General features: G+C 34.8%; 1 protein-coding gene across 9 annotated transcripts; it reads left to right on the forward strand.

Moving 5' to 3' along the window:
* The first annotated feature begins 1,248 nt into the window (after window positions 1-1,248).
* LOC149736321 (kinesin-like protein KIF1A) lies at window positions 1,249-24,171 on the forward strand. Of its 9 annotated transcripts, none has more exons than XM_089876621.1 (43): window positions 1,249-1,563; window positions 1,684-1,760; window positions 2,001-2,183; window positions 2,564-2,832; window positions 3,152-3,263; window positions 3,495-3,638; window positions 3,801-3,821; window positions 4,340-4,497; window positions 4,867-5,081; window positions 5,286-5,368; window positions 5,487-5,566; window positions 5,621-5,776; window positions 5,832-5,938; window positions 6,253-6,393; window positions 6,666-6,795; window positions 7,159-7,231; window positions 11,637-11,733; window positions 12,417-12,589; window positions 13,001-13,173; window positions 13,391-13,510; window positions 13,758-14,090; window positions 14,523-14,641; window positions 14,966-15,072; window positions 15,260-15,428; window positions 15,684-15,798; window positions 15,854-15,944; window positions 16,203-16,321; window positions 16,564-16,619; window positions 16,775-16,892; window positions 17,705-17,859; window positions 18,258-18,366; window positions 18,766-18,789; window positions 18,848-18,962; window positions 19,339-19,469; window positions 19,881-20,094; window positions 20,297-20,457; window positions 20,755-20,923; window positions 21,267-21,326; window positions 21,383-21,507; window positions 22,025-22,174; window positions 22,662-22,854; window positions 23,044-23,165; window positions 23,257-24,171. In XM_089876621.1, the coding sequence occupies exons 1-43, from the start codon at window positions 1,464-1,466 to the stop codon at window positions 23,297-23,299; spliced, it is 5,610 nt and encodes a 1,869-aa protein (XP_089732747.1). In that variant the 5' UTR covers window positions 1,249-1,463; the 3' UTR covers window positions 23,300-24,171. The 9 variants fall into 9 exon arrangements, with proteins under 9 accessions (XP_089732747.1, XP_089732749.1, XP_089732752.1 ...); XM_089876623.1 differs by having other exon boundaries at window positions 4,867-5,057; window positions 23,254-24,171; XM_089876626.1 differs by having other exon boundaries at window positions 4,867-5,057; window positions 13,866-14,090; window positions 23,254-24,171.
* Window positions 24,172-25,266: the final 1,095 nt, after the last annotated feature.

Genomic DNA, 25,266 nt, shown 5'->3' on the forward strand with positions numbered 1-25,266 from the left:
ATTATTTAAATATCCTGACCAGGTTTTAAACAATTAACAACGGTCTATGGGAGTCGTAAGGATACTGTTTATAATTCATTAAATATTCTTTGTTTACTACCAAATGGGATGATAAGATAGAATGAAAAGGTGTCCCTTCCACGACCCCATTATAATAGTTAATAGGAAAAGGTGTATCTTCCACAACCCCATCATAATGGTTTGGGAGTTTTTATCCAATAATTTAATACCATTTTGACTGGTTTGCAGCGTACAGAAAGACCTAACTAGCTTACTTTCCTGTGGCGATCAATACTTATGTCAATCAGCGTAGATTACAGAATAGTTTGTATGCCTAATACTTGTATACCTACGGATGTTAATTCAATCGTGTAAAATACAAATAAAATCTTGATTTGCCAATATTTACAATAAGTGCAGCAGCTACTCTTTTAATTGACGCTCTTTTCCCACAATTTTTATCCATGTAGTAGGGTGGGGAAAGTTGGGACACCTTTAGCACATAATATCCAAATATCCGGTTCGTGTTTTAAACAATTAACAGCGGTGTATTGGCGTTGTGAGGATACGGTTTTATAATTATATGATTTTTCTTTATTAACTAACAAATGTGATGAGAAAATAGAATGATAGGGTGTCCCATCTCCCCCCACCCTACTATATATAGTATGTATTATCAACCGTCGTTTTGCTAATGATATCCTTAATTCTCTTTGTTTTTTTAATAAAAATCATGTTATGAATGCGGTATGATAACTCATGGAAATTGTATTATGACGGGTGATATAGTAGGGTAGGGAAGACAAGACACGTTTAGCCGTAATATCTAAATACCCTGACCGTGTTTTAAACAAAACAACGATCTATGGGAATCGTGAGAAAACAGTTTTATGATTCTTTAAATGTTCTTTTTTACTACCAAGACGAAAAAAATGAATGAAAAGGCGGCCCTTCTTTCTCCTCCCTAGTTAGGCAATTTTATTAGTTGCCTGTCGACTTGCAGGATGTACTTGTCAGTAAAAATGTATAACAATGGTAAAACGTATAACAAAGGTAAAAAATAAAATTAAAAAATGAGTCCTAATTTGCCCTCGACCCCAGTTACCCACTCTACTATAGGCTACCCATCTATTAGTTTAAATAAAATGAGAGAAGCTTTTTGTGTTGCACTGGAAAAAGAAGAAATGAAACTGTTTAAACGAGAGATAGATAGAAGAAAGAAATTTGGAAAGCAGCAGCTGTTTTCAAATTGGAAGTCATTCTGCTGCAGCCAGCAGTTGGAGCAGTTGTTGTGTGGACGGTTTTAGTACGTTGTGATTACTGTACTGCTTAATATTGCATGCATTCTTTTAAAGGAATAGTCGAATCAATTAAAATGGAAGTAATTATGTAATAAATAATGAATAGATGCAACAAGTGATTAAAGATACAAGCTAAGTTTTGTTGGTCATTTTGTGCTTAACATGTCTTCTGTCAAAGTTGCAGTTCGGGTCCGTCCTTTTAATAGCCGGGAGAAAGAAAGAAAAGGGAAATGCATTATTCAAATGAATGGGGCTACAACAGGTTTGTTGCTTAAACTTGCAGTTTTGCTTTAAATTAAACATGTTAAATGAGCAAGAATTCAAAATGTTAATTACTTGTATTCAAATGCACATACCAATTGATAAGTGTTTTTCTTTATAGTAATCTCCAACCCAAAACAGCCAAGAGATAATCCTAAAAGCTTCAATTTTGATTATTCCTACTGGTCGCATACATCAGTAAGTACTACATAATGTAAATGTATATTATTTTAATAAATATAATATATACACTATAAAAATGAAATTTAAAATTACATTTTTGTCTTTACCACAGGCCTATTTTTAAAACAATTATATATATGTATAATGTATATATATACATTTGCTTATAAATATACTCAATTTATATATATTATGAATAATGAATGTAAAAATAATACAAATTGAATGAATAATTTAATATATCTATTTGTTTAGCCAAAGGATGAGAATTTTGCCAGCCAAAAACAAGTGTATAATGATCTTGGTGTTGAGATGCTGCAACACGCTTTTGATGGATATAATGTTTGCATATTTGCTTATGGACAAACGGGTGCTGGAAAGTCTTATACAATGATGGGAAAACATGATTCACTTGAGCAAGGAGGTATTATACCTCAGGTAAGTTATGGTTTGCTACAATTTTAAAAGTACATTGAAAAACTGTTAATGGTGCAATGCATGTTTATGTTATTAAGTTATAAAACTGAAATAGTAAGAATATTTTGTGATGTATTTGAGTAGTGTAATGTTTAAACCAGTTTTATTGATTTAAATATGCGCAAATAAGAAGTGGGAGTAGCTCGTATAACAGCCCACTTGAATCCTGGGAAACTGTTTACGGCACATTACTTTTATAATTTTACACAAAATATGCTGAAACCATTACAAGGTTTTAAAACACACCTTAGCCTGTTTTACATGACACATTTACATTTCGGGTCGCCCTGCGTTATAATTTGGCTAGTATAAAACAAAGTATAAACTAAAGATACATTTAGATGTGTCAAGAGATGTTTACAAGGATTTCAGAGTCAACAGAAAACAACAATTTGAACGATACAGAAGGAAATGTGACATTTTCAGTTGAAGTTAGTTACATGGAAATATACTGTGAACAAGTTCGTGACCTACTCAACCCAAAAAATAACAAAAATTTGCGAGTAAGAGAACACCCACTGCTAGGGCCTTATGTTGAAGATTTATCTAAGCTTGCAGTTCAATCTTTTTCTGATATCAACAACCTAATGGATGAGGGTAATAAAGCAAGGTAAGCCATTGTTTTAATACATTGGTTGGTAAAAAGTGTATGTTCTTATCATCATCATCATGCAGACATATCTAGTCAAGTTAATTAGTTCTTTCCTGACAAAAGTAAAGATATATATATTTATAAGTTTATTTAAACAATTAAAAATAATGACAAGTTAAGGTTAGGCAGGTTTTGTCAGTAGTACTAAGGTTTAATATTGTACTAAATTGTGTAATAACAAAATAGACAATTTTAAAATGTTCAATTTTTTAGGAATATGTATCTTATAAAGTCATACTTATTGTTCTCTTTTAATGTAGAATATATCTGTTTTTAGAACTGTAGCGGCAACAAACATGAATGCAACAAGCAGTAGATCGCATGGTGTTTTTAACATTGTTTTCACCCAAAAACGCCAAGACTTTATCACAAATTTGGAAACAGAGAAGGTGATATAACCTAATGTTATATTTTACAGAAAATGCTATCCAACTTTATTCAATTTCAATCTTTATCTTTTGCTGCACTAATGTTAATCCTCCAGCTTACCACATAAGTGGCCCACATCCCAATTGCTTTGGTTATATCCATCAACTTTATCAATTACCATGTTCTAATGTTGGGAACAACTGTGTACATTTAATAGTCTACTGTAAAACTTACGATTTCATTTACTTCAGGTAAGCAAAATCAGTTTGGTCGACTTGGCTGGTAGTGAGAGGGCAGAGTCAACGGGTGCGAAAGGAAAACGTTTAAAAGAAGGTGCAAACATTAACAAATCGCTGACAACATTAGGAAAAGTGATATCTGCACTTGCTGACCAGGTAGGCTTTTAATGTATTGGTGTAGTCTGTTACAGATAGCTATATTGCTGTTATAAAGTTAAAGGTGTTATAACATAACTGGGTACGCTTAGAACTTCTATTTTTAAGTTACTGCTCTTCAGATTTTATCTGATTTTAAATCACTTTTATTTTTGCTACAAGGATTGTAATGGGGTTTCTACAGTAAGTTAAATGTATTTGTTATATTCTTGTAATCTTGTTGTTCTATTATGTCCCTGATGTCTTGTTGTAATTTATGTACATAGTTTCACAGTATCATTAGTGTGTATGTGTAACTTTCACTGTAAATAAGTATGCCAGCCTATGCATGTTAATGTCATTGTAGTCTATGTAGAACAATGATATCTGGTGATTGTCATATCCTGATGGCGTAAGCTGTTAATCTTATTTTTCCCTTGGGCAATCTGTGCTGTCCTTTCAAGCTTCATAATTTACTTTGTTGTTTAACTTGTGCAGTCTAATCACATCTATAAAGAAGCTTATTGTAATTTATAATAATACAATTTATCATCATCATCTGTTGGTGTTTAAACTATTAATTTTTGTAAATTGGAATAACACGTTTATGTCCATGTATATGTTTAATTATTTATATTTATCCATGTTTAAAAATAAGTTATGTAAACAATCTATATTTTGTTCATCGCTTAATTATAAAACATACATATTAAATATACAAGGCAAAGTCAAAAAAGAAGAGGGGTGAATACATCCCTTATCGTGATTCTGTACTCACATGGCTGTTAAAAGAAAACTTAGGAGGGAATTCAAAAACAGCGATGATTGCAGCCATCAGTCCCGCTGATATTAACTATGATGAGTCACTAAGTACTTTAAGGTTCGTTACTTTATCTGTATTCTTATACTGGATACATCATATTATGTTTACAGTGATGATATTATTATGTTGTGTTTTAGAAATTGCTATGATTATAAATAATGCACCGGAGCTTATGCCGCCTCTTTGTTTAAAGTATAAACAGTTGCCAAACACTTACAGCTCCTCAGCTCATATTAAAATGCAAAACCTAATGTGGTGTTCTCTGCCTACATTTACGGTTTATTACATTGTATAGTTTTGCCTGTGTGCTATTAAAATAGCTACATGCAACATGCTGACAGCACATGACAAACGTTTGGTACAACGCTGGCAGTGTTAAAATGTTAGTATTTTCATAACTAAAGTTGCTCGTATTCCAAATCCCAGATATGCAGATAGAGCGAAACAGATTCGGTGCAATGCTGTTGTTAATGAAGATCCAAACGCTCGGTTAATACGAGAGTTAAAAGAAGAAGTTGAAAGATTGCGACAAGTCCTTCGTGCTGAGGGACTTGCCAGTCTTATTAATCAACAAACACTTATGAACAGAAATCGAAGCTTAAATACGAGTGACAAAGGTGACAGTGAGAACGCTGGTACTGGTACGTGTTGTATGCTTTGCATCTTTACGCTTTTATATGTGCTTTGACTTTAAAAACGATATAATGTTGAGCTGAATGTAAAGTAAATCTACTATGTATTGATATGTTGTTAGCATGCTATATATCTGCTTTTTGTAGCTTTTCAACGTGGTAATTTCTATTAAAAACTATAGTTGTAAATTATTTTTAATGTTTTATTTTAAGGAATAAATGCATGTAATAACAACATAAATGATGATGTTGAACAACTAAAAAGTCAAGAAAAAAATGCCCTGGAAAGGATAAAGGTAACATCATATTCCAAATGTAACCTAATATTGTATTAAACTTAAGTTCATTGGTGTGTTATTTATTGGTAAGTTTCAAACTTTTTGAATAAATTTAATGCCAAATTTTCTGTTTTAGGAGTCAGAAAAAATTATTGCGGAGTTAAATGAAACTTGGGAAGAAAAGTTAAGAAAGACTGAATACATTCGCCAGCAAAGGTAAATATTTTGAATATTATGACTTGGGTCATTATTATCGGTCCCACTTGGCAGAGAACACGCTTTGATGGAACTGGGTGTGTCGCTACGTGAGGATGGGGGAACACTCGGTGTGTTTTCACCAAAACGTACTCCTCATGTTGTTAATCTAAATGAGGATCCATTGATGTCTGAATGCTTGCTCTACTACATTAAGGATGGTCTAACAAGGTAAACCAATTGTGGACTCAATTGATATAAGTTTGTTTGATTTTATCTTGTTTAGAGTTGGATTGTCTTCTGCAAAAGTTCCACAAGATATTGTACTTAGTGGTCAGCATATAAAGGATGAACATTGTATTTTGCAATGCAAGCGGATATCACAAAGCGAGAGTGAGTTTGTAATGCTTATCTCTACTCCAGCCATAGGTTACGCTGCTCAGTATTTTATTGATCAGCCTGCGGTGCCTTGGGACTTGTTATTGATTAAACAGCATGGAAATGTCTCTAGCCAATCACCCAAGCTCTTTGCAAATGGAATTTCCACAGCATCCATTAATTATTTCAACTAGCAACCTACATTTCATATAACAGCAGCTGTGAGATTGATATATTAATTTTACACCATTCATTTTGACACAATTATATGGTAATGACATTAACAGACGCTAGCACACATTCTGTATAACAGAAACCTATTGTTTTAGCTATTGTGAGCATACTGCCATTTGAAGACGCCCAAACATTTGTAAATGGTCGTGAGGTTCATGAACCAACTGAACTACGAAGTGGAAGTCGAATAATTCTTGGCAAAAATCACGTGTTTCGATTTATGAATCCAGATCAGGGTATATAAACTTTTGGTGGAGGATAATATGTTTGTATTGTACTACACATGCCTGTTGGTACTCCAAACACAGTTTCTATCTTAGACTTTACTTACATTACCCATTGGCCTAGACGCTCTAGAGATTACTTACATTACTGATACCTTAGGAAAAGTATTCATTTTAACAGAATTTTGTTATAATAAACCTATAGTTTCAACTAATGAAACGTTAACAAGTGATAATAGATCACCTCATTTACCCTGATTCATTTTTACATTGAACTCATACAGCACGAATGGAAAGAGGTCAGCCTGATTATATATCAGTTGAATCTCCATCTGAACCTGTGGATTGGTCGTTTGCTCAGCGAGAACTTTTACAAAAACAAGGCATCGATATGAAGCAAGAGATGGAGAGAAAGTGAGTGAAATAGGATGATAAATAATTTATGGATCCTCAACATTTTTGCATTGAGGGGAATTTCAGATGGTTTACTTGTATAATAAAATACCTGGTCACGGTCAGTCTTATACCCACTGCTGCTTAATCTTTTTAACATACAATCTAAATATTTAGGCATATTTAACAGAAAAATACTTTGGTGACCTAGTATTTGCAACTATATTTCACACAATCTTAGCACATAATAAATGATCTTAGTTTTACAAAGAAAGTAAAAATTGATCTTATATTATTCTTCGACTCACCAAGTTAAATGGCAAGCCATTTTTGTTTGGCATCCAAGGGCTAAGAAAATTAGCTTAACCCATCATGTATTTCTAGATTACATGAAATGGAACTTCAGTACAAGCGAGAGAAGGAAGAAGCAGATTCACTGCTGGAAAAACAAAGACTTGTAAGCTTTGTTGAATGGCAGTTTAACTAAAAAATATATATATAAAGCAACTAACCAACTTTTTTAAAGTCAATACACATCGCTTTTATTGATGCATATCAACTTTGGGAATGTTTGATGATTGCCACAAACTTGCCTGCCTTGCTAACTAACCGTTGTAGATTTAACAGATTAATGCTGTTTCATTATCATGAAATAAGAAGGTATGAGCGATGTTTGCGTTTTTGGATTTCTAAAGGCATTTTAGTTTTGTTTGCTGCAAAATTAGTAGACCCAGGTCATATAACAGAGCATAGCGTGATACCTCACATGGCATTGAAGCTGCATGTTACTTTGCTTTGCATAGTTTATTACTTGCTGATGCTGAACCATGGACAAGGAAATTAACATCACTATTGAAACGTCATGTTTGAAGATGTAAGTTCTTCTGCTGAAAACTCTTTCATTCTTTTGACTTTTGAATGCTTGGTTCTTACAATTGCCATGCATGGGAACTGGAATATGCTCTTCACTTAACAAACTGAAGCACTTTTCTTTGACAAACACTGTTATAGCTTACATTTTAATGCAGCTTCTATTTCACTTTCACTTTTTATCTTATTTGGTGGCTTATAGCTCCAGTGGTGGCGGTCACAACTCTAGTTAAAATATTCCAATTCCCTTTTCACTTTTAGGAGATGGAACTTGAACGAAACGATTCGAAAGAGACATGTGAAGAGAGCTGGAGGTTAATCTCCAAGCTCAGGAAAGACCTTGCGCCCGATAAACTACGTAACATAGTTAATAGATTCGGTCTACCAAGTAGTGGTAGTAATGATAATTCGAAAAAGATGTTTTTAACCAGCTCATCCCAATTTGGCATGCCATCTGTTCAAACAACCAAGTGGTTGACAATGGCTGATATTAAAGTTCAAGCGGTCAAAGAGGTTTGTTATGAAGTGGCTTTGAATGGATTTAAGCAAACTCGAAATGAAATTGAAGCAGCCTGCTTGTTCTGCTTGCAAAAACTTTGCCAACAATGTGGAAAACGTGATCCGAAACCAAATGAAACTTGGAGATCTGTAGCTCGAGATGTGATGGACACTATTGGGTTTTTTGGAGATCAGCATGCAGTTAAAACTAATGCTACAAACGCCCAACAAACACAGCATGTTATTGATTCCGAGTTCTTGGAGCAGTTTGAACGTACAGAGGTGGTTAAAGAGGTTGTGAAGAATATGGTTGAAGCTGTTGTTAAGCAAGAAGAGGAGGACAATATATTACCTAACACTGCTTGTGATCAGCCTGTAGAAAACAAAAGTCATCAGGATGTAGAAGAGTTGAAAAGAAATATGTCAAACCTTGTTGATATGCTGCAAGGTGTTAAGTTGGAAAATGAATCAAAGCAAGAAGAAATTCGTGAAATGAAATCAAAGATGGAAGAAATGGAAAAAGCTCTTTCAGAGAATGCTGATTATGGAAAGTCGTTACTAATGAGAGAATTCGTCAATTCAAAACTCTCGGAATCCAGCTCTGAGAAAGATTACAAAAGTGGACATCGTGTTGGTAGCGTATCAGGGAGTAGCAAGGGGAGGAGTGAATTGTCATCTCAATCTACATTTTCACCGAATTATATTAAATCGGATGACTTCAGTCAGCCGTCTCCTGGTGTGGTTGTGCCTGAGTGGATTGAAACTAAAGAAGATAAGATCAAGTGGTTGATGGATAATGATGTTGCGTTCCGCAGAGGAAGACTAAGATGGGAAGCTCAGCAGAAAAGACACCAAGCAAATTTAAAGATGCAAGAAATAAATAAAGAAAAAAGAAGAATGAGTAGAGAAGGCAAGAATCAAGATGGAGTTACTCCAAGGTTTTCATTTAAAAGCTCATATCAAGCACAGCAGAGTAAAACTGAAGGTAAACTAACACCAAAGAAATATTTTGAAGGACCAAGACGAAAGACATGTTCTTCTATAAGAGAGTTGAATACAGAAGACAATGAAGATAATAATGCTACCACTAATGATCAGCAACTTGTTGAACAAAATAAAGCATTGTCCGATGAAAATGTAGCTGAAAATGGACCCACAGTACCTATATTTACAAAGCAAAATAATGATGTAAAGAAAGCTAATGGAAATACTGATATCTCTCACAATATGCCTGGTAACCCACCGGTGCAAATGAGAATCAGAAATGGCAATAAAGGCAGCCATGGTAGAGGTGGTCGGCCTGCTTATTACACACAACGTAGAAAAACCTGGTGCAATTTTCAAAACTCAAGCGCTCCAAATATGTTTAATCCATTTCCAAACAACTACATAAGGAATTTAGCCCCACCACCCATCAGAGGGCGTGCTATACAACAAGATATAGGAAACTATTGCCCAATTATTCCAAACCAACAGTGGAATGGACTGACAACTTATAATCAGCATTGGAATACAACTCCACAGAATCAATTTGGAAATATTCTGCCACAAAGTATAGATAGAAAAGGAACTACATATTACAACCAACCACCCAAGTTACCAGCAGCATTTACAAACCCACAAGCTTTCTGTGAAAGTCAAGTCCCTTTCACAAACTCATATCATGTCAACTATACACAACCATACAGCCAGCACATTGAGAAACAGTCAATGGTTGATAGAAGTAATACAGCCCAACCACAGTTCTTCATAGGGAATGCCTACTCACCAGCTAAATATATCTATGATCCGTTACCACCACAGATATTTCACAACCCATTGAATGATTCTCTCCCTCCTGCTGTTCCACGAACACCCCAGCCAACTCGTGCTAATGATTCACCACCTTACATGTCAACTGCAAGAAGTAGTACTGAGCTGCAACAGCTAAACAAGTCAAAACAAAGTTATGAAGAATCAAATTCACTTTCTACACCCCAAACACCAGAGCCAAACAAACGAAGAAAACCAGATTTTCAAAAGATTTATGAACCACCTTTTCGCCGTCAAATTCTTACAAAACAACCACAAATGTCATGGGAGTAGTTGGAAACCAACATAATCTTAAACTTAGCTGGACAACGCTTTTACACTGATGTATGCAGTCAGACCTTAACACAATAAATTAAATTTATTTCTTCAATTATCCATAGTTGAAATCATCTGGGTATTATGTATGTTTTTGTTGTTAATTTGGCCGTAGAATTAATTTAAACCCTTTATCATATAGCTGGGTTTCCTGTTATTCTCTTGCTGACTGAATGCATGTCTTCCATTACATCAGCATAAACTCACTGTCCTGGTTGTATCAGCATAATAAGGATCTGCTTAACCTAATACCTAGATGAATTACACAATGCTTGCACATTTGATTTACCTATTTTAGTATCATTTGTTTTATTGTCTACACCACGTGTAAACAATGTATGTTCGGTGCTTTTAAGTTGGTTTTAACTTAAATTTAGGTATAGCTAAAATATTAACTTTTGTATTTAACTAGATAATTATAACACCTATATTAGAAGATGTAGTAACTACTAACTAGTAAGTGGCCCTGTTGTTGTTTGTATTTTTGATATTGACCTACAAGTGCTTTAGTATATTGTGCCTTGGCTGTGTGTGTTTGCCTTTATTTGACATATGTTTGTTTTATCAATCCCTAGAGCAACATATTGTGTGCTATATTACATAATGCATGTATTTCCTGTTTCAAACGTAGAAGTGTTCCACAAATCCATGACTTGCGCAGGCTATTTAATTTAAACAAAGTTTTGAAAAAATTTCATCAAACATTTTCAGTCAATAAATTCTTACAGTGGTTTTATCTCTTGTTGTCTAATCAAGTTATTTACTTCTCGATGTCCTAAACTAAATTTACAATACACAAGATTCTTCTGTATGGTTTGGTTATTGATCCACTCTTACATGATTAAGAAAAAGCTTTTCCTTAAAAGGAGGATCAATATTGTTTGCAGCCGTATATATTCTATTTATTTCCTAGTCTTTAAGCTCACAGGAAACTCCATTGATCAATGTGGCAAATGTAATATACTTTTACTTTGCTCATTTTTCAAACAGCTGAGTAAACAATTTACTCCCAAAACTATGTCACTAAAAAAACGATGTCCACTATGTTTTAAAGGTTGGGGTGACATGTCACTTCAGACACCTAACATTACACCTTCGCTATATCTTCCATATTGTTATATGATGATATACAACATGTTGCTCTACACAAGCTGATTGGTTATTTTCAGTCACATGAACTGATGCAGCTGCCATGCATAATGCATTTACTTCCAGTGAATCACTTAGTACATGCTTACGATGAAGAAAAGAACAATGTTATCATTAGGGAATGAGCAATTTATATCTTATATATATAATGTGAACGGGTAAACTACCGAAAACTTTCTTTAAAACTAAACATTTAAAATAAATTTGATTATTTGCAGGATTTTGAGCATCGACTTGAAGTCCTTCAACAGCAAATGGAAACAAATTCAAGTCTTTCTCTTGTTGGCCAAGAAGTCAGTTTTAAACCAAAACAAGGTATTTATGACATAAGGGAATATTTTCAACTGAAGTATTTTCTTTTAGTGTGATACTGCTGCTTCATTTTCAAATCCATAAAATAATCATCACTGTGGGAGACAAACTGCATTAGGTCTTAAATAATTCATGGCATGCCTGTATTTTACACTTTTCTATATCAAGTGCTTGGAGACGCAACCATAATCTTTATAAAGAAATAGACCTGTGATAACTTTAAATACTTACAAATACATAACAAGATAGCAAGAAAATCAAATTTTGGTTTAAAAAGAGTAACACTGCACATATTCTTTGTCAAACCAGTCTAATATAAACACAATACTGTTGTATTTGTAGTTTCAAACATGGCTTCATGCCCTGTAATAGACCTAGTGGTCACTAATGGGTCAGCCACAAAAATATCGTCCACATAGTCACAAAAATAATAGGTCACAAAAATAATGCTCCCAATAGCACATACTAACTTGTAAGTTTGGCATAATGTTTATAAACTGAAATCCAGGTATTATAACTGCTGAAGTAAGCAGCTAATTTATATCTATCAATTCAAGTATAATTAGTTAATTAGCTAGTCACTCAATTTTTGTTATAATATAAACACCTTCTTGACAACCTTTTTTGTTTGTAATCTGTTAAAAGTTTATATATATGACATATCAATGTGAATTATCTTCTTAAAGCTGTGACTTATACGGAGGCGAATGATCCATGGAATGAGAGGGATTATACATTGGCAAGATGGGCATGGAATAAATGGTCGCAGTACCAATTCACCTCGCTAAGAGATGATCTCTGGGGAAATGCTATTTTTCTCAAGGAAGCTAATGCCATCAGTGTGGAGCTTAAGAAACAGGTTAGCACTGTTGGTTTAAACTAACCAAACAGCTGTCCTAGCATAGGTAACTTCTGTGAGATTTCATTAAACATGTAATATATAAATATATATAAACTTTTCGCCATAAAATAAATTTTAAATAGCTTTTCTGGTAATTTAATTTGCATATCAATATTTTAACGTCTTATTCAGGTCACGCTCATCAAGGCTTTACCCTGACATATTCACAATAATTTGTTTAAATATATTAATGTTATATGAACCCTCCCAATATAGTACTTGCTTAATTATCTTGCTAAAATAGTTTTATGGCGTAAAAAATTCAATATAATCAAGCATATATATACATATTAAATACAGCACAGGCTTTTAGTTATGAATCACATTTAAAAAAAAATATTTTGGTCTCAAATAATTGTTTTCTTCCAGGTCTTGTTTCAATTCGTCCTCTTAACTGACACCTTGTTCTCACCACTTGCACCTGACCTCATACCACAAGATGCGGTTGGGAAACCTCGTCCTTACAATAAAACTATTGTAGCTGTTCAAGTTTGTGATTATAAGAATGGAGCAACACATTATTGGTCTTTAAATAAGTTAAGGTGGGTATGATGACAGTGTATAGCCGAAATCTAAAAGCTGTAAATGCAAAGACGATTTTTAAGCCATACAGAAGAAGGATTCCTTAACTTTTGGTTACAACTTTGAACTAGGGTTTATGTATTTTTCGAACTGTTGAAGTAATGGTGTAATGGCCTGTATTGAAGTAATTTTTTTAAATTAAATCTTATAAATATTAAATTTAACCATGAAATACAGGCAACGTTTGGAGTTAATGAGGAAAATGTACGATCAAGTTTGTGATTTTACTTCTGAACAAAACAAACCCAATCAAGATCCATTCCATGATAGACTTGCATGGCTTAAAATGATTGGCAGGTATATTTAGTTGGCCACTAAACCTCTTGGTAATTTTTCTTTAACTAATTTACTAGTCTATGGTGTTTGTCTGTTAATTTTCTTATTTATATCAAATGAAAGTTTATTTCATTGACAATTTATCCCAATCTATGCTTCCTACTTTGGATGGTAACTAAACAATATTCCATGTTCTAATACATTTCATGGCATGCACAAACCATTTATCATTTTTCTCATTTGGAATGCGGCATCTTGAACATATTAGGCAACTCCACCCTCCTACTTTCCACCTGTCATGCATACGACACAATGCAAAAGATGCAACCCCTCCCTGTGGTAACACCCCCCTCAACAGCCCTGTACCAAATTCTAGATTCGTGTCACCATCAAACAATCTCCCTATGTCCGTATCTGAAAACAATTTTCTTGGCCACCCATCTTCAAATGTCCCCACACATGGGGCAACCACTTCACCCACATTTGGGGTTCACAAATCGTCCTCAATGTCAGACCTTGACTATGAATCAGCTATTTATGCTTTGCTGAGTCAGCAGGACCCATTTTACGACCGCACACCGTGGTTCAGCATAGTGGGCAGGTGGGTCTGCACACAGCAATGTATTTGTTCCATACACTGCCGTCATACACAAAACACACTCACTGCATGTAAACATTATTTCCATTGGAATTGTGCTTTATGTTTAAAACTTCATGCATGGTACTTAAAACTTACAAGAGAGCACTTGACTGCATTACCCACTCGCATGTTTAAAGTTGCACTAAATAATTGATGAAGTCTTCCATGCTACTTAAGCATAGACTGCTTGCGTACAGCATACTTTGAACAAAATCCTATTTGAAGGTTTTTAAAAGTCAACGTTTTACAGTAAACAAAAATGTTGTATTATGATGTTGTATTAATACCATGTTCAGTATATATGCATTAGCATTACACAAAACAATTTGTGTAGAAATATGCATCATCATAGATTTAAATCAGTATATCATCTCATATTTATCATATTAACAGAGGATTTGTTTATCTGAGCAACCTGTTACTTCCTGTACCTCTGGTTCATAAGATGGCAGTTGTCAGCGAAACTGGTGAAGTAAAAGGTTATCTACGAGTTGCAGTACAACCAATTATAGGTAAACATACATAAATGTATTTTTTAAATCATAGTACGATGTCAGGATCCAAAGGATTTATATTTAATACACTGCTGTATGCTCATTTTGTAGCAAGACTAAATTGTTAGGCATTAAGCATAAATTAAAAGTATAACTTTTTGGGGTCAAATTTATATTCACTTAATTGCTTGCAACTCTATATAATAAAAGATAGTCAATTGAAAGGGTTTCTAATCCCCAGTACCAACTTAACCCTATATTAAAAGATTATCTTCTCTACTTAGTCCATTTTGCCTTTGTGTGTTTTTTAAAGTAATTCCCTCATTATTGTTTAATTTTTAGACCAGAAAAGATTCCATAATGATGATTGGAACAACAGCACCATTAGATACACAAGCCGACGTCAATCAGCCACCGCTCATGTCAAGTTTGACCAGTTATATGTTGAAGTAAGATAGAAAATGCTAGTACTTAGTAATACACACTTACCCAACACTTCGCTTATTTGCTCACAAATGTATCGTCATAGCTAAGTTCACTAGACAGTTGGCATCTTACATGTTTCTCTATAAACCTCATATGCAACTTGATTTAATATATCCTCGTGTTATTTTATTTCATCATGATCATCTTCAGGATGAGGATTTTGAAACTTCCTCCTTAATTGATGAAGATGTTGATGTGAGGATCGTGGAGGGGAGAGGAGACTCATCAACCGAATGCTCCATCATCGAAGGAACTCCAAAAAATTCGCTTCCCAAGTCTGAAGATTCACAAATTTTTGAAGACAGTTTTGAATATGAAGGTATTTTGTGTATATATTGTTGCTGTCAAGCATATTATACCTCATAGGAGTTTTTTCTATTTAATTTGTTGAATGAAAGAGATTTTCTGTGCAAGCTTCTAAAATACAGTATTGCCATGTATAAATAGGCTTTTGGACAAAACCTTCAAATCTCGGAAACGCTTTCTGTTGTTATAATATAACTAAACTTTGTTATAAGCTGTTAAACTTTATTTTTCCCTTATTCGAATATAAGAAGCTTAAATTTTCCACCAGGTCAGCAATCAATACAAACCCACTTACAAATTGGCTCAGAGTTCCAGTTCCGTATCACAATACTTGATGCTATTGGCATTTCCACCACCTATGCTGATATATTCTGCCAATTCAAGTATGTATTTTAACTAGCATTAAATAATTCTCAGTTTAAATTTGCCCTTTTTCAGTTTTTTGAACCGCCATGAAGAATCATTTTCTACTGAACCTCTTAAAAACACAGGCAAAGGAGCGCCATTAGGTTTCTACCATGTTCAAAACGTAATTATTTCTATGTTAAGTGAATATAGTCATATTGTTTCAAGTTTTATATTTGATCTAGTCACTAATAATGTAGACTTATCTTTAAAAAACAGCAAAAACACATCGAATGTAAACATTTAAAACATCATTGTTTTTATATAAATTCTACACCCCTTTCTTTACATGGCTGTGTTTAGTGTGGAATAGTAGTGAAATCTGCCAAAATATAACACAATTTCCTGTAATTTATTAAACTTAATTTTAATCCGTTTTCAGGTTTGTGTGAAAGTTACACAACGGTTTATTGACTATATCAGCACTCAACCGTTAGTATTTGAAGTGTTTGGTCATTTCTCCAACCACCCATTACATGATGATAGCAAAGATATGGAAACGTGAGTTACATCATATACCTGCTCGAACCGGATAATATAAAAACATAAAGTTAGCGCAATCCTGTCGCTATAGTACGTCAGAATATGTTATCTGTAACTTTATACAATGTAAAATGATCCAATGAAATGATTGTATATTGCATTTGTTTCAAAAGTTTGTTTGTTTATGTTATAAAAAACACGTTATAAAATAACAAAGCTAGTATTTTGAGTTTTGCTAAGTAACCTTAATATCTTTACAGGCTTTTAAAAACAAGACGACTTAGTCCAATGAATTTAGCCCCGCTGTCAAAACCCGGTAAGTACATAGTGGGGGTAAATACATGATATCGACTACCAATACCAATTATACATTAAACGTATTTCAACTAAGGCAATGCCAATTTAAAATATCATCATTAAGCAACCATGCCGAAATGTCAAAATTCCAAACACTATTCCCCTTTTTTTCAGTCCCAGCGTTAACCATGGACAGCTGCGGAGGTGTCGTTGCCAGTGTTCCCAGTCGCACTCAGTGTGCTTACGATCTCATGATATGGTTCGAAATATGTGAGCTGGAAACACGCGGAGAGTAAGTTGATATTTATACGTGTGAAACCTTATGACGTAACAAAGTGCATTGTATAGCTCACGACCTCCATCCCTAAGGTATCGTTATTTCCTATGACGTCACGACAGTTTACGACCCCTATGCATTAAGCCGGCACATTCTAATTACTTTATTCGTATCATATGACCTCGTCTGATTGATCTAATACTGTCTCGTCTCGTCTGTATCACGCACTGAGTTAATGCAGATGCTTTGAAATGTAATTTCGTACCATCATCGTATGTTAATATTACCCCAACATTTATTTATAAGACAAGAACGATAGGTTTTATTATTTTTAACAAAGTATGTTGACATATTTTATAGTTTGGCCAGAATAATTACAGCACAACGCACGAATATGTTAACATTACCGAACAATACCAAAAATCTAAATTTAACGCTAGTATAAATATTTACCCTCGTTGCTTTACGTTTTTTTTTAAGTTAATTTGTTTAAACGTTTTGTTCGGTTGTAGAAATGATTAATCATTTTCCCAAACATACGTATCTGTTTATTGAGTTTTGTCATTGATATAAAATCATTATAATCAATATATCATATTAGCTTTTGATTTACAATATTTAAATAACACTGCTTATTCAAACTGACGAGCCACTCTATCATCCAATAATAACGTCTTTCGTTTTACTGTTTTTTTTTCGCATTTTCGTTCTTTACAGATTTACCTGCATTACTGTAACCAAACAGTCAAAATAAAATCATGTTATATATTTTATAAACAGTATTTTTCCAATCTATTGCGAGCTAATCATGACCAATGATTACCTAGGTACACCCCTGTAACAGTGGACCACCGTGGTGACATAAGCAACAACACTGGTGTGTTTCTATTACACCAAGGTATTCAACGTCGTATTGCTGTGACCATTGTACATGAGCATGGACCAGAACTTGTGTGGAGAGATGTCAAGGAAGTAGTCGTCGGTGAGTTTCAATCGTGAACATTACTGTAATGCTGATCCCACCAAATGTAGATAACAATATTTTAGCAAAACTGTCTTTAATCATCTGAACATTTTCTGCCTTTTTTTAACTTCAACTAACCAGAAATAACGTAATTTACAATTTGAACGTAAGTTTACACATTTTTTGCTGTTAGCCATATTAAGGTCATTCGAATGTTACTTTACTAATATTAATCAGTTAGACTGTGTTCTTGTGCAACGATGTCTTGGTTTATTACGTAATAATGAGAAACACTCTACTAGAATTTATTTTTATCTTTAAATTCGATCGTTGGGTTGACGCATTCTCTCATGACGCACGTGGGGTATTTATAACCATCGCTTCGTAAAACTGGTTTTAAACCTATTCACCTACAGGTCGCATACGGAACAAACTGAAGCCAGAAGAAAGTACCAACTCTACTGATAATATTTTGTCTCTCAGTTTATTGCCCGGACATTATGTATACCCGCCTATCGACGATCGGTATGTCTAACATATTCAATTTCACACTAACGTAAATAATTTGCTATCGTTGCAAACAAACATATAGTAGGCTGGGGTAAAATGGTTCTTGTTTTCATTCTCTTTTATTGTCCCATTTAATAGTAAACCAAACATATGTGCCGTTTTATATAAGCGTTCCTTATCGACTCTAAAAGGGCGTTATTATTTGTTAAAACTCTGTTAGGATATATGGAATATCATGCTTTAACGGCTTCCATCTTACTCCATAGTACCATATTCTTATTCTGTTACTAAAAACTCGCATAGAATTTTGTTAAAACCAACCTTTCTTCAACCATGCAACTAGACTTGGTAAAAGTTATTGCAAAAATATTTTATACGTTGGATATTAATTCAAGCCATGTTATTGTTTTATAGGATATCATACGGAAGAGATACAAGGTATTTATAAAGTATGTTATATAATATTCCTATATCACCCACGTATGTATAAACACAGGACTTTCTATCGGTTTGAATCATCGTGGGACAGTTCATTACATAACTCACCTTTGCTAAATCGAGTTACAGCATCAGGGGATAAAGTGTTCGTCACTCTTACATTATACCTTGAGGTACAAACTAATGTTTACAGCATTATAACATGACCATGGTTCAAATTTCACCTTCACGACGGCAACTTTAAAAAAAATGCCGTAATCGCAATGTTGGAATATTTGCAACTTTGCACGTTTGCCACACAACGCGTTATTGATAATATACATATACTTCGCATAATTACGATAGTTCAATAAAGCTTCTATGTTTTGCGATGGAAAGCTGTCGAAAACGAGCTTGCTAAATTTAGGTACTGTGATATACGTTGTGTTAATATTTAATATGAAGCCATTATTATACTAAAACACATAAATGTTCCATAGCGTGTCACAGGAAACCTCATACCTACATGTTTCGTGTCATCTTATTTAACATTCACCATTAACCATATAGTTGGACAACTGTGCTACCCCTGTCATAATCTCGAAGGATCTTTGCCTGGTGGTTTGTAATAGGGATGCTAAACTCGGCACACCTCGGTCGTTGCGGAATTTCTTCAGTGGGTCATACAGGTCCGCCGACAGGTATGTATGAATGTCACTAGTTTATGTGACAACGACATTTGTTGAAACACGGTAGCTCAGCTTTGCGCACCCATGGCCTACTAAATCTTTAGTAGGCCATGGCGCACCTTGCGTTCGCAAACAAGTTACCAAGTGTGTAGTATAATTAGTAACGTTTTTATATGGCTGACAATGTGGACAACCTAATAGTGATACATAATTACAGGTGTTTAAATCCCAAATAATGCGACATTATGTTTTATAAATTTGTTTCACATTCCTTAAAAAAAGTCTTCCTTTTCCGTATGTGTTTAAAGTAATAACACATGATGCATGATAGTCTAATATTATATTCACACAAGGCAAGAATGTTTAAAGACATCGACCAGTGCCCCATTGTACCTTATAAAATATTGACGATGTTTTTCTCAGTAACCGCGTCACCGGAGTCTACGAACTGTCACTTAAATACAACGAGCATCAGGGCGTTGGCAGTCCGGGCATGCGAAGAAGGCGTCGTTGCGTCATCGATACGTCATCAACTTACGTAAGAGGGGAAGAAAACCTCGCTGGGTGGCGACCGAGAGGGGATAGCTTAATATTCGAACACCAACTGCAGTTGAATCGCTTCCATAAAGTTCTTCAGGTAGGCGTAACTTAAAGTATGTCAATTCGGCATTTTTATAAACAATAACTCTTTCCGTACACGCGTTACGCATTACGTATGACGCAATTGGAGTGACGTAGCATGCAGTCTGTTCTCAAATACTCAATACTTGTGATAAGAAATGGTTTCCTGCTCTTGTCTGGTATATTGATAAATATTTCATAGTTTGTGTGACGTGCAGGTAGAGAAGACGAGGCATATCCTGCTCTTGCGGGAAACCATGTGTTCGGAACAAAGCTCAGCTTACACGAAACGATCATATGAACCGATTGGCAGCGAATCAGAGACGAGAAACGATGATGAGTTGGAACTAACCAATACCAGGATTGGAAGTTCACACAGGTTGGTTATTATGTCTGTGATAATATTGCGAAATTGTTTCTTCACATTTAATTACCAGCCCCTGAATTGCGTAGAACACACGATTTTGGTTTGCGTGTGAGGGCCTGCCTTCAAGTTTACTTATTACTGTATTACTGTATAATTGAATGTATGTTTTGAGTTTATAAAGCCTTTAAAAAATTGGTATCTCCAAATATTTCTCGGCAATTTATTAAATTATAGGCAGGTTATGGAACATTCTATAGTTTCTTAGTTTTAATGTTAAGTCCTAGTTTAATTATATTTATTTTTACACAGCGTACATAGCCTTTCATCATCGTTTGCCAAGGACAAGTTAAACGGTGTGATATTACGCGCCAGTGGTTACGGTGTGCATAAGAGCATGACTATCGATGGCGTTGCAAAGTCATGTGACCCGGATAAAGATACAGACTCTACAGAACGTGAAAAGCAACTTACAAACAAGGTCAAATATTAAACGATGTTTTCTAAACAAATAAATTACTTATAAAACGTGTTGGAACACATGACTTTTGATTAACTCTGACACATGACTTTTGATTAACTCTGACACATGACTTTTGATTAACTCTGACACATGACTTTTCATTGATAAAGTATTAGGGTTTTACGTTTGTTCTTTTATTTATTGCTGTGCTGCCTATACTGCTGAACGATTGTCATAACTAACAGTATTATCTATAAATATCTGTTTAATTTAAATTCATTAACTGAGAATAATTATCTTTAACGTAATATGATGTAAAATCCCAATCATATTAATAACAAACCAATATTTGCATCTACAGTGTCTCCGTCTTATGCAGTACAGAGTACCTAGTTTATTTGACTTACATGACCCGGCACAGGTACGTTTAACTTAATCTGTATAGGTATGTATGTATTACATTAACCCTGCTATTAGGCCGACCAGTCAAACAACGACAGTGGAATTGGCGTCGAAAGTTTTCTAACTCCATCAAACTCTGGTGTGAACATCGTACATAGCAACAGCATCATATTCACTGACGATAACGGAGAAACTATCAGGTTATTATCGATAATACATTTACCTCTTCTATACAAAAAACCATATTGTTTTAAATTTTTCAACAAACCGAAACTAACATGACACACGTAAATACACGGTTTGGATAAAACACGTACGAAGTATTCGGTAAATTTATGTCTGTTAAACCCCCCATTTTTTTTCTTAGTGCGTTTAAACGACTGTCGTTTTGCCGTTAATTCCCGTTTTTCGCTATTTTTATAATTTAATATAAACTTCGTTGTCGTGACCGAAAAGATAAATATAATTAACTTTATATTTCATGACTAATCATAACTATAGTAATGTCAAGTAAGATGGGATACTGTAAATAGTAAACACCTTAATCCCATATTTCCTGTTTATTTTTTGAACCATTAACACCGTTCTTTTAGTGTCGTGGGGTTACAGTTCTCTAATTTTTTATGTTCTTTGTTTACTACCAAATGGGACAGGAAAATAAAACAAATACGTGTCCCATTCTACCCCACCCTACTAGATATATGTTTATTTATGCAGTAATCGTCCATCTGTGGGTAAGTTGGATTTATCGTGGGATGATGAGACACCAACACCAACTGCTAGTTCAGCCACCACACCAGAATATAAGGAACAAAGTTGGAAATCTCGTCCAAAGTTTATTCCAACCGTTGTTGAAGTTCGAGTTAGGTAAGTTTGGTGTTTCACGTTAAATCATCATCTATAAGTTTGAGTCGGAACTAGAAGGTGTAAGGTTCGAGGCTTAATGCTGCTAACATTGCCAGCATGTGTCGATTTTAGGCGAAACAGATAACAGTATTTGCTCCAACGCATATGCCACTAATGGGTGTCTAAATTGTCATCTGTAACCCCTAACCAAGGCAGTATAAAGTAACATATACTTGGTAATTCGCAAGCATGCACGAGTTGCATGAAACCTTAGCATATGTAGTTCACTATATAACACACTTGGTGGTATAGGATAAATAAGTTATGATGATGAAGATAAATTGATAAACAACATGTCTATACACAACGATGGTAAAGAAAGACAAGAATATTTCACTTCAGCCTTTCTTTGCTGATCGTTATCCTGACGTTTTATCGATAAAATTACCCGATTTTGAATAAATTATTCACAGAAGGTTGCTGTAATTAATCGACAATATGTTTCCAGCCCAGTGGTCTCCCGTCGTGGTTACCTAAACCTGCTGGAACCGGGTACAACCAGTTGGATGAAACGTTGGGTGGTGGTTCGTCGACCATACGTGTTCCTATACAACTCACACAAGGATCCAGTAGAAAGAGGATTGTTTAACCTTGCTACAACAGTTGTTGAATGCTCCAGCGAACAACAAGGACAAATATCGGTAAATTTCAAAACTCGTATTTGTATGTCTGGGTTTAAAGTTCATTCAAATCCGTTGCCAGCATACCCAAACCAATATAAGCCCTAACCGTTCACCAATACCTCAAACTGTCCTATTTGTTGGCATTAAATTCTTGTGTTTTGTTTAAAACAAATTTGTTTATCTTCACAAGCGCGTTTACGTTTTCAGCAAAACCTTTACACCTTCGCTGTTTGTACTCAATACCGTGGTTTCGTTCTACAAGCAGCAAATGACGTCGACATGCATGGATGGTTATATGCGTTCAATCCGCTTTTAGCCGGTTCCATCCGGTAAGTTGATTGTCCTATGCTAAACTCCAACGCATGTACAAGCAACCCACCAAGGCCACTACCGACACTCAACTCCTGTTATATCCAGCAGATCAAAGCTGGCACGCAAAGCCCAGCATGCAGTGGAGACGTGACCGCATTCAAACCAACAGTTCCAAATTCCGTTCTTCAACTGCAAGACATTTTCATTATTTATGCCCAGCTTATCTAATGTAGCTAATTTATATGTATATATATATATTTATACGTCACGTACAATGTCTCCAACCCGCACGTTACCTGTACACGGTGAAATTCTCACCATAATTGTTTACCCGCCGCACCAGTGTTGCTTTTCTATTCCTTCCTTATTTCGCCAATTATTCCTGAGTTACCTCTTTTTCTTATCAATCATATTTTGCTACAAGCTGCCCTGAACCCCGTCTAATCATCGCACATACGTTTGATCATCATTAGGAATGTGCCGAAATCGTTAAAGCAACCGGAAGGTTCGACCCGAACTCGGGTCGAGCTCTGAGGACACCATTTGAAAACAAAATTGCAAGAATACGTTTACTTTCGGCCAGAAGCGTCGAACGTCGAAACGACTCAAAAGCATATTGGTCAACACTAAAAATGCATCGCAATAAAAAATCGTTCATAAAAGTAATTCGTTTATAATTGGTTTTCGAATACAAGCTTTGGAATTCAGCTCGGCACATTCCTAAATCCCACTCAAATCACCATCAACACAATATATGCTGTGATTCACATATCTTCGTATAGAGATTATTGCTTACAAACGTCACTGTTATTTTTCAATGGGCACCCACTGTACATGCAGTATGCTGTTTAACTTATTATTTTTGCGCTTGCTCGTAGATGTAGTTTGCATTCGGTTCCATCGACACGTTTCATTTCTAACCCACTGAGCCTATCGATGTTCAATGTAGAACTCCTACTTGATATTTTGTGAACTCGTTGTGCTGATCTCATTGTTGTTGCAATAAATTGAAATTTATCGGTGCTTGTCGGGTCTTTATCACAATTGTGCATAACATTTTTAATTTTGTGTCTTCAGTTATTCTAACGAATGAATGTCACTTTTTAAACACCGCCTGGCGCGCAGTTTCAATCGCTAAAATGTGGAGGGCGCGCTGTCTCGTACACCCCATGCCCAAAGTTAGTATAGACCAAGTTAGGAAACGGCGCTCGTGTCCGCCATTACGGAGCCCACAGAGCGTTAATCGCCTATACAAATGCATGGTCGACATGTGTTCATTTAGTTCTTGTAAGCGATACAAAGCTAGAAAACACGTATAGCGGTTGTTTTAACATTTAAAATATAATTTATAATATAAATCTTGTAATATAATATAAAATCTAGGAATTAACGTGGAGTAAATTAATATTTTGACTGGTTTTCGGCGTACAGTGTGGTTTAACAGGGTACTTTACGTTGGCGATTAAGACTAGCAGCAATCAGCTTAGTTTACATAATAGTATATGATCATACCTACGAATCTACAGAGCCATTATATACTACATTTATAATCCAACATGAGCGGACATGCAGCTCCAAACTGCTTAAGTACTAGCAGATAAGGTGTTCGCGTTTTCCGATTTCATAAAGACCCGGAACGCCGAAAAGGTAGCTTATTAATTTAAGCAGAGGACCAAAAATAGTAACTCAGTATTGTTTTCGTCAATGTCACTTCGATATTAGGCAAATTTTACAAAGATACCTTAAGTTTCGTTGCCGGGTATACGTGTTAAGTTTGTGAGCCAATAAGTAAAATCACGGCAATTTACATGCAAAACTGCAGCTAGATACACCAGTTTATGGTAATGTTATGCGTTTTTGTTTGTATTTTTATATTTTAAACATGTTATTTTATGTTTTTGGTTAGTAAACTTGATATTTTCTGTTTTTTTCTCTTTAATCGATTGAGTGTTCAATAAAAGTTGATTATTTTTGTGAGGTTTATTATTGTGATAAGATATAACATTAGTAGAAAGCCATTTTTACGCGCAGAAGTGCTTGGTTTTTAAAAAATCGCAATATATAAACGAAAAACAGCACCCAGCAATGATAAAATGCTATGCCGTGGGCTCCGTAATG

This window comes from Ciona robusta, chromosome 4 (genome assembly GCF_009617815.1).
Source record: "Ciona robusta chromosome 4, ASM961781v2".
Lineage (NCBI taxonomy): Eukaryota > Metazoa > Chordata > Ascidiacea > Phlebobranchia > Cionidae > Ciona > Ciona robusta.

Coding starts and splice junctions, on each gene's coding strand:
- LOC149736321 (XM_089876619.1), top strand. CDS start 1,464: ATGTCTTCTGTCAAAGTTGCAGTTCGGGTCCGTCCTTTTAATAGCCGG. Junction 4,498..4,866: donor GAGTCACTAAGTACTTTAAG/GTTCGTTACTTT, acceptor TCCAAATCCCAG/ATATGCAGATAGAGCGAAAC. Junction 5,939..6,252: donor GCGGATATCACAAAGCGAGA/GTGAGTTTGTAA, acceptor CTATTGTTTTAG/CTATTGTGAGCATACTGCCA.